General features: G+C 42.6%; 2 protein-coding genes across 3 annotated transcripts in view; one reads left to right on the top strand and one right to left on the bottom strand.

The window, feature by feature from the left end:
- Window positions 1-1,332: 1,332 nt before the first annotated feature.
- LOC140532787 (uncharacterized) lies at window positions 1,333-2,874 on the bottom strand. Its single transcript, XM_072651672.1, has 2 exons — window positions 2,793-2,874; window positions 1,333-2,470 (listed from the first exon to the last, which is right to left on the bottom strand). The coding sequence occupies exons 1-2, from the start codon at window positions 2,812-2,814 to the stop codon at window positions 1,848-1,850; spliced, it is 645 nt and encodes a 214-aa protein (XP_072507773.1). The 5' UTR covers window positions 2,815-2,874; the 3' UTR covers window positions 1,333-1,847.
- A 137-nt stretch (window positions 2,875-3,011) lies between these two features.
- NEBL (nebulette) overlaps window positions 3,012-10,070 on the top strand; it is a 450,583-nt gene continuing 443,524 nt past the window's right edge. For both annotated transcript variants that reach the window (XM_072651671.1, XM_072651670.1), the window contains exons 1-2: window positions 3,012-3,148; window positions 5,452-5,546. In XM_072651671.1, coding sequence (XP_072507772.1) covers window positions 3,080-3,148; window positions 5,452-5,546 — 164 coding nt within the window. In that variant the 5' untranslated portion in view covers window positions 3,012-3,079. The remainder of the gene's footprint in view (window positions 3,149-5,451; window positions 5,547-10,070) is intronic.

Below are 10,070 nucleotides of genomic sequence, written 5' to 3'. Positions count from 1 at the left end.
GTTTCTAAGATCTATGCTTCATGGTAGCCTCTCAATTTGAACATTGTGTCTTTAATAGAGGAGGAAAGAAAACATCCAACATTCTCTTTTGCAATTTCATTAGCTTCACATCTTTGATGAACCAGGTGGTATTCATAAATGATTTGCACCAGCATGCAGACCAAAGGATTTACTGTATTTCTCAAAATCAATATAGGCCTTTCCCTAGTATTATTTAATGCTCATGATTAAGCACTGAATATAAATATTCTGAGAAATGGAGATGACTTAAAGACTACAGAGGTTCAGTGAAGGACAGATCCTAAACAGGAAAAAAAAGAAATCAATGTTTTTTTGTTTTTTGTTTTAGTTTAGAGAAAAGGCTCAAGGAATATCTTTATGTACATGAAGGCTTTTATGGGGGGAGGGGAGGCTGCTGGTCAGTTGTCCTTCAAGACAGTGGAGCTCCAGATAAAAAGAAATGAACTTATAATAGAAGGAAATTTTGGTTGATTAACATAAACGATTTAACTGTTTGTGTGGAGAACAGTGGAATGGACAGGACTACTTTGGACAGTTTGAAGGCAGAGGGCTGGACCAGGAGATCCCAACTGGCTCAATAATTTTGAATTTAGAAAGCTTAAGTCCAGATTACAAACACTATCTCAGAACCCTTTTGCATTAGTAAAGGAGGCTTTAAAATCTGTAAGAGATATCCTGAAGCCAAAAAATGAATTTGGTGAAAATAAATTACAAGAGAAAGCAGATGGAATAGAGGTAAAATATAGTACTTAGTATTTGATTCTTAGCCATGGAAAGCAGAAAATAACTCAGTTTCAGTTTGCTAATAATTAATTCAATGCATAGTTAAAATATCTGTCAGGTCCAAAATTATAGACTTCCATTAAATCCCCCCATCTCTCTGCTAAATTAAAATTTTAGATAATGAAATAATTATTTAATTTATTGCATTTAAGGCGAGACAGGAAACTAATATTGATAAACAATCCATTTCTTGTGAACGTAGATTTTTTTTTTTTTTAGACTTCAAGTACTTTCAAATGAAATGGACACTGGATTTGTTGTTTGGCTTGCTTTTCAGATGTGATTGTGAGTTCCATAATAAATGATTCAAAGGCTTCCGAGTTTCACTGACGCTTCCTAAGTAGTTACCTTTCTCAAAGAGTTACACAATAGGGCATTGTTATGTAAGAAACACTCAGTAGTGCCTCCTACCTAATAGAGGAAGTCAATAATTTCTTCTGATACAGCTCTACCAAAGGCTGAAGCTAAGGTGCATATTTCTATCTCTCTCTTATACAGCCTTATAAATTAAAAAAAAAAATAGCAAGTATTATTTAGCATTTACTCAGTCTTAAAGGTGCGTTTTGTTGGCTTTTCTGTAATACTTAGCGTATTAAATTATTAAAACTGTTTAGAAATTCTGCTCCATTCGCTTTTCACGTTCTCAGCTTGGAGAATAGTCAAGTTGGCGGATCCATTCGCTTCATGTTCTGATTTTCATTAGAATGCCAAGAGAAGTTGTATCTGAAATTCTCATGCTGGGTGAGGTAGTTGGGGAATTTACCTGTCATTTATCAGTGGATTTTGATTGCAAAACTTAAAAAACAAACCAGTGTCAATTGGTGTTTCTTAATAAAATAAACATAGGAATGAAATCCCACATGACCAGCCTTCCCTCAAATAGCAGATTTTTTAAAAAACGAGGGGGGATGGGACGTTGGAAGGAAAAGGCAAGTCTTTTCCGCCCCCCTGCCAACAGCAATGGTGCCGGAGAACTGCATCTAACAGGATGGTTCCACTTCCCCAGGGAGAGATCTTATCGTGCGACTGTAACAACCAGCCCTTCACCTTTCAGTCCTCCAGTGTGGAGCCTTCTCTCGGGGATGGGAAAAGGGGGAGGGGGGGTCCTGCTCCAGCCGGTGCTTGCAGCCAGCTGCGAGTACAGCGGCCGCCGATGGTGCCTGGGGCTCCCAGCCTGGGGGATAGATTATAGCGGAGGGAATAAGGAGCGAATTCACTTGACTCTGCTCCTGGGTGAGAGAGGAGGCTGGTAGAGAGACAGTTATCCCTTCTCCCTTTCCTTTTCCCAGTCTCCCCGGAGGGCTGCCGGTTAGGGGCCAGTGTATGCGCGGCGGGGGCGACCGTGGAAGCTGTCGTCCCGCGACCGGCCGGACGCAGAGACGCCCGTGGGTGGACTGGCGCCTCCTCCCAGCCCCCCTCCCCCCTGCCCCCTCCCGAGGGTGCCGGGGTACGGGATGAGGAGCGGGGAGCATCTCCAACTTCTCGGAGCAGGATCTCTGCTCTCCTCCTTCTTCTCCTCTGTCCTCAGATTTAGCGCTCCAACCTACGCCACAGCCCCGCCGCCGCGGGCGCGGTTTCTCCGGCTCCCTTCTCTCCCTCCCTAGATACCCGACGTGCTCGTTCACTGCAACTTGGGTCCAGGAGCGTCGGTGGGTTTGGCTTATTCCTGCACAGCGGGGAGAGAGAGAGGTAGAGAGGGAAGGGAGAGATTATCTATCTCTATGACTCATTTGTACCTAGAGTGAGAGGGAGACGCAGCCCGATCAGCAGCAGCAGCAGCAGCGGCGGGGACAGGAGGAGGAGGAGGAGGAGGAAGAGGAGGAGGAAGAAGAGGAGGAGGAGGGTGCGTTGCAGTGCGTTGCGTTGGTGCTGTCGTTGGTGGCCACACGGGTGCAAGGAGCGGGACGCGCACGCACACACATACAGACACACACACACACACACACACTCACGCACCCGCCGTCCCTCCCTCTCCTCCCCCTTCCTACCCCGCATGCCGTGGAGCTGCATTCGGCCAAAGGAGAGAGCCCGGGGCTGTAGCCACCGCCACCGCGGCCGTCTGCTTCGACCTTCCAGCCCCGAGCAGTAGCAGCAGGCGCCGCTGCCCCCAGCGGGGGACGCCAGACCGCCCGTCCGACTGCCCACCGGCCCGGGGGTGAGGGGGGCTGGTGGGTAAGGGGATGTCACAGAGGCTCTCCGGAGCCCCGCCGCAGGAGCAGTAGCAGCCTCCGCCGCCGCCTCCTCTTAGTCGTCACCTAGTCCAAGAGCAGCGAAGATGAACCCCCAGTGCGCTCGCTGTGGGAAAGTCGTGTATCCCACAGAAAAAGTCAACTGCTTGGATAAGGTAAGCGAGCCAGGGAACGAGCCAAGGGGAGAGCCAGCCCCCTACCCACGGCCGCCTCGGCAGCCGCTGCACCTGCTAGAAGTTTGGCTTTGGAGAAGGAAGGAAAGCGGCGTGTGTGTGTGTGTGTGTGTGTGTGTGTGTGTACGTGTACATACAAGGGGTTGTTTGGGTGGGCAGCACAAAGGAACCCCCCCCCCCCCGGGGAAGGTCAGATGTTGAGTGTTTAAATTTTCAGTTGGACTAGAGGGTTCCGAGGGGGAGAGAGGGCTGCAGATCCTGGCATCGCTGCCACTAGGCAGTGCTCGCCTGTCCTGCCCGAGAAGGGGTCGAGGATGGGACAGGGCAAGCCAGAGAATCTCCCAAGGGGCCGGCAGACCTGCTACATCAAGGGAGACCCTCGACCTCCCCGCCCCCCCTCCCACCTCCCTCGCTCCTTCGGAATGTGATGGGGCATCGCGCGGAGGTAGAGAAGCGAATAGTTATTAATATGCCACGGGGCAGCCACTGCCGCATTGCTAACCGCTGTTCGCCTTCCCCGCCCCGGCTCCGGACCTCGAGCTTTCCAGAGAAACCCGAGGCTTTGGCGCTGTTCCCGGGCCCCAGCACCTTTGACGTTCGCCTTGGGCGGACGCTCCGCTCTCTGGGCTGAAACTCTGGCTTCTCCTGCGTTACCTCCCTGTCCTCCTGCCTCCCTCTGGAGGGAGTTCAATGGAATAGGTGAAGCCCCGCTGTCACTCCGGCTCGACAGCTTTCCGGGGTTGAAAGAGGCCGGGTGGAAGGCACAGCATTACACGATCGTTCCTCCAATGTAACTGTGATTGCTACTTTAAATCGTTCAGAAAGCGCCCGGCAGGGGCGAGGAAGGAGAGGAATTACACAGATGCTCCGGTTCCCAGGCCATTGGCAATTCCGAGGGATGCCTTGTTAAAACAAACCTTTTTCAGGATCCAGAGTGGGTTAGGTAGAAGTCGTAGAAAAGAAGTGATTCTAACCTTATCTCACTCTTATTGTTGTTTCCTTTTTTAAAAAAATCGCCGGACTTTGTTGTTTTTATCGATGCTCATAAGATTTTGAGTTGGAAGGGGACTTAGCGAAGAGATAAGCTAGTCCACCTTCCCTCATTTTGCAAGTGAGGAAATTGAGATCCATAGAAGTTTGCTCAAGGTCACATGAGTAGCAAAGAGCTCTTAGAGGCAGGATTGTAACCCAGGTCTTCAACTCCAAGTTCCTTGCCCTTTCCACTGCCACTAGGCAGCCAGGGTACACAGACCATTCCTACGAAGTAGGAACCTCTCTGAGAGGTTCAAACTAGGTTTTTTTTTTTTTTTAAAGCTACTTTTCGGGGCAGTGACTTCTCCATTTAATCAGTTTCAGAGTTGTTTATGGGTACGGTAAATAGAAATATAATAAAAATCTACTACAGAAAGCTTGTGTTTCTTTCATAGAGTAATATCAGTTGATATTGTTAAGGGATTTTAAGGTTTTTGAAGAGTTTTATGTACATTCTCTTTTGATTTTTAAGTAATCCAAGGTGTTATTATTCCCATTTTCCACATAAGTACACTGAGGCTCAGAGCACTTAAGTGACCCTAGGGTCAGGCAGCTAGTAAATGTCAGGCAGAATTTGAACAAAGCACGCCTTTGACTCCATGACCAGGGCTTTCCCACTATTCCGCCTCCTCTCTTCCCAGAGTGTATCCTGCATGTACTATTGTCGCTCCGCCTTAAAAACCTGAGAATAACAACTTACTTAAAAACTCCTTTTAAGGAGGTTCAAAAGCTGCTTGCTTCATTTAACTACGAGTAGGCAAGCACGTCTTCTGTTAAAATTCCTTTTGTGAATAGATTCTTAACCTTTTTGTTCATTATAGAAACCATTGACTGTGTGGTAAAGTTTGTGGACTCGATCTCAGAGTGATGTGTGTCAGAACATCCAATTCAGAGTGACGTTAGTTAACTCAGCGTCCAACTTACAGTGATATTAAATGCCTGAAATAAATGGAATACGTGGAATTACCAAGGAAACCACTTTGTTGAAATGTAGTTATCAAAATATTTTTAACGGTTCATATACCCTAGATTAAGAATTCCAGCTTTAGTGCATTTTCAAATATTAGTAAGAAATTGAATTAACATTTTTAATTCAGGTAGAGGCAGTGTTGCCAAGTGAGTAGAAGGTATGGTTTCATATTCCACCTCAAAGCCCTCCTCCAAGTCCCTTCCTTATGTCTTCTATGATTTTTAATTCTATATCAAACCTGGAAAATAGTGATGGCATAATATTTCAAATTTTTTCCCCCTAGTACTGGCACAAAGGATGTTTCCATTGTGAAGTCTGCAAGATGGCATTGAATATGAACAACTATAAAGGATATGAGAAGAAACCCTATTGTAATGCGTAAGTATTATAAATGGCATGTGTAGCATCAATGGGAGAGTTCAGACTTCTTACTATGAAGAATTGACTCAGTCAGCCCAACTGTGGTTTGTAGTTAATTTTCTATTCCTAGAAAATGGTTCCTTTGTAGAAGTGCATGGAGTGAAGTTGGGTTCTGTAAGATGATAACTATATCTTTGAGTAAGAAGTTATTCATGTTTTAGGTAGATTTTCTGTGTTTCAAAATAGAAAGTAAGGGGAACTTGTTTGAAGGCTATGGAAATTATCTTTATCCAAAGGATGAAAAGCTAACTCTTTATCAGATAAAGTGTGAGCTCAGCGTAACAGGCCTCTGTAGATTCATCTTTTGTATTAATTTGGTTAGGTCATCTGGTTTTGCTACGATTTTGTATTGCAACTTAGTTCATGGGAATATAATCTTCTTTAAAGACTTCAGCTGAACTCTGCTGAAATGGTGGGGGTTAAATAGAGTAAAATAGCTTATATAGACATGGTTTAAGGTTTTCAAAGCAGTCACAGCAATCCTGTGAGGTGGGTACTAAAAGTATTGGTACCACCATTTTATGGATGAGGGAACCTGGACTCCAGGAGGTTAAATGACTTATTCACTTATCACAACTAAGCTTGAAGCTCAAATCTCCTGATTCTAAATCTGTTGCTCTTTTCATAATCCCACACTGACTTTAGCCCCCAAAACTCAAGAACTAGGTACAACTAAAGTTGCCTAATAATAACTGATGTTTCAATGTTTTTCAATTCCAAATTTTCTACATTCTTTCACTCCTTCCCCTGCTCACTGAGAAGGAAAGAAGTACAATACCATACATCTATTAGGTCATGCAAAATATATTTTCACATTAGCCAGGTTGTGGAGGGGGGTGAAAGACAAGAATAATACAGAGAAAATAATATGCTTCAGTCTGTACTGAGTTCATTAGTTCTCTATCTGGAGATGGATAGCATTTTTCATCATGAGTCCTTTGGAATTGTCATGGATCATTGTATTGGTCAGAGTTGCTAAGTTTTTCACAGTTGATAATTGTTACAGTGTTGCGGTTACCATGTAAATTGTTCTTTTGGTTTTGCTCATTTCACTTTTCATCAGTTCATATAAGTCTTGCTAGGTTTTTTCTAAAACCATCCCCATTGTTATTTCCTATAGAAAAATAGTATTCCATCATATTCAAATATTTTGCCATAACTTATCTAGCCATTCCTTAATTGATGGACCGCCCCTACTTTTTCATTCTTTGCCATCACAAAAAGTTGCTGTGTGTGTGTGTGTGTGTGTGTGTGTGTGTTTTAATACATATGGGTCCTTTTCCTTTTTCTTTGATCTCCTTGGGAGTAGAGACCTAATAGCAGTAATGTTGAGTTAAAGGTATGCACAGTTTTAATAGCCCTTGCGCATAGTTTCAAAATAATCGACATTTTTAATAGACCTTTCAACCATCAGAAGATAGGTAATACATGAATATTACCATTCTCAGATGAGGAAATGGGTTTAGAGAGGTCAGGGTACTTACTCCAGTCATACAGTTATTAAGTACCAGAGGTGAGATTTGAACCCAGGACCTTAACATTCCAAGTACAGTACTGTAGCCACTAAAGCCGTATTGCCTCTATAGTTAGTGTGATAAAGTTAGTTTTGCCACTGGGGTTGATCCTTATTGGGTCTGATGCTAATCCATTTATGAGATTCCAGGGAAGCAAGGAATCTCGAAGGTTTGAACTAGGTCAAGAAGCAGCGGGAAAGAGTTAAGCCCAGCTGTTATTGATATTGATATGATAACAGATCATAACTTCATTCATTGGGTCATTTCTTGCTCCCTTCTCTTGATCCATAGAACTATTTGTTAAATGATGGAGTTCTGGAACTCTCTGAAAATAGAAAAGTAGGGTTTTTTGTCGTGAACCCATGAACCATATCATTCATGATTTTTTGTTTGTTTGTTTTGTTTTTGCAAAGGTATTGGCTTGCCATTTCCTTCTCCAGTGGATTAAAGTAAACAGAGGTTAAGTGACTTTCCCAGGGTCACACAGCTTGGAAGTGTCTGAGTAGCTTCTCTGAGCAGTCTTACCTTAAGCAAAAAATAGTATGCTTAAATTAGTAAGCAAGTTGGTCATGATCCACAGGTAAAAAAATGGTCCATTGCTACAAATATGCCATATTACACAGGCCCGGGAGCTGGGATTATATTTTGTTTCTCTTTATGTCTTCCTCATCAATTAACATTGTGCTCTGTACATAGTGAAGATACTCAACAAATGCATATTAGTGGTGACCTAGAAGGTACTTAGTAAACACTGAAAACAATTCTGTGAATCCTAAAAACTATATAACCTAGCTTTGAATCAGTATAATTAGGATGAGGTTCTTTACTGATTATAAATGATTAAGAGTTATCCACAAATCTCTGTGGGATTTTTTCAAACTAGATAAGAAAATTGAGGAATTGATTTTTTAAAAATTCAAATAAAAAACCCCCACCTTAATCATCCATCAAAATGGAGAACAAGTATTCTGGGAGAATCTTTTATGGGATCTCTTGGGAGAGGTATACTAGTCAACTGGGGTTCAATGGCTGTGGGTCAAAGATAGGAGTCCAAAATAAAAGTAAAGAAATTAATTAGTATGCCAAGGAAGGCTACTCAGCTTCCTAGGATACATACTTGTTTTTCATAATTTTTCAGTTTGACTTAGAGTACATAGCCAATCAACAAGATTCTTCGCCTATGGAGAATAGATAAGTAAGGCATTTCACAGGAGAAGGAAGGATAAATAAGGGGGGGAGTGGGGATCATTCAAAGGAAAAAGATTTCTAGAGGAAATCTTGTTATGCAGTTGACACATTTCAGAGAAAACATTCCCTGTTCAAGGGCAGGAGATGAGGGGAGGTGACCAATTTTTTTTAAAACAATTGTTAAAGTATATTTAGACAAAACCGCATATGTCTCTTACCCAAGGACAACAAGTAGTCATCACAACAGCCAATGAAATCATCTTCTTTACCATGTCCTTGCAAAATTTATTTTATTTTTTTCTCCTTTTTACCACTATTGAGCCACCAGGTGGTTGGGAGATTTCTACACTGTTAACCTATTAAGGTGTCATGAAATGATTGTGGTTTCTCCCCCCTTCCTCCTCAACACACACACACACACACACACACACACACACACACACAGAGTTTGGATAAATGAAATCTACAGCTGATCTCAAGCTCTATCTTTATCAGTATCAAAGGTATCAGAGCTGGAAGGAGCCTCAGAGGCCTTACTGAAGAGGCAAGTAGCCAAATGAACAGATTTGAGTTATATATTCTTTCATTTCCTCTCTATGGAAGCATATGGAGGCAAGAGAAAAGGGAAAAAAATCCACAAACTGGGTAGGTAGCCAGTGGAGAATAAAAAGTAACCTTTATTTCCTGCAACAATTTTACTTTGAGCTTTGAGATTTTCTGACTGGATGCATTTAAACCTGTAAAGACTTAGGTTCTACCAAGTAGAGCCTTCGCAAATGGCTGTATATTTGTCAACCAAGGACCTACTCATCTAAGTTTAAAGAAGTTAACTGGGCAAATCATGTGTGTGCGTGTGTGTATACTCTTAAAACTGCCTTCTCTAGTCTCTTACTTATTGCCTCATTAAGTTTTATTAACTGTAGAATAGAAATGGAAAACTTCCCTAAAAAACTTTGTGCTCCTTAGCATATTGTGTTAGTTTAGTCATTCCCAGTCAAACTTAGTCTTGGATGAGCATAATTAGGATCTTTATGAACTCATATGAACTATAAAGCAAAAAACATTGTCCATTTCTATCTAGGAAAATCCATGTTTTGATCCAAAGAAATACTTTGGATAGAAACACTACCCACAGTGTCTTTGTATCCTCAAGCTGAGCACCTGCCCCAAATTTCCCATGTAATGCTAAATATAGCATCTTTTAAGTATAAGCAGGCTTTCTAAGGAGAGCAACACAGATCTTTGTATAAACAAGTGACTTTCTTGTCCCTTGCTCCAGCTGGCATAAAGTGAGCAGGGAAGGGTTATTGGTTTTGAGCTCACCAGGATGGAAGAGTTTTACTTAAATATGCGTATTTTACTTTTCGATCCCTCTAACACAGCTAGCTGCCTGTTACAAGGCTGTTGTGAGAAGAACCCTACTGTGGACTAGTTAATGTTTATACAGTCCTTTTAGGTTCTCAGAGTCCTTTATGCATATTATCACATTTGATTTATACAACAACCCTGGGAAGGACTTGCTATTATTATCTTCATCTTACAGATGAGGAAACTGAGGCTGAGAGAGGTTAAGTGACTTGCCTGGGGTCACATAGCTAGGAAGTATCAGAGATAGCAGTTCATTTGGTTTTTCCAGACCAAGTCTAGCGCTCTGTTGGGATATAGTAGAAAAGTCTCTAGATGTCAGGTTAAATATTAGCTTGGTTATTTGTTAATTATTTGACCTTGGGCAGAGCACGGTCCTCAGTTTCCTCATCTGTAAAATGAGGGGCTTCGATCT

The sequence above is a fragment of the Notamacropus eugenii genome, chromosome 3 (assembly GCF_028372415.1).
Source record: "Notamacropus eugenii isolate mMacEug1 chromosome 3, mMacEug1.pri_v2, whole genome shotgun sequence".
Classification (NCBI taxonomy): Eukaryota; Metazoa; Chordata; class Mammalia; order Diprotodontia; family Macropodidae; genus Notamacropus; species Notamacropus eugenii.
This window is presented reverse-complemented; position numbering and strand designations above follow the sequence as displayed.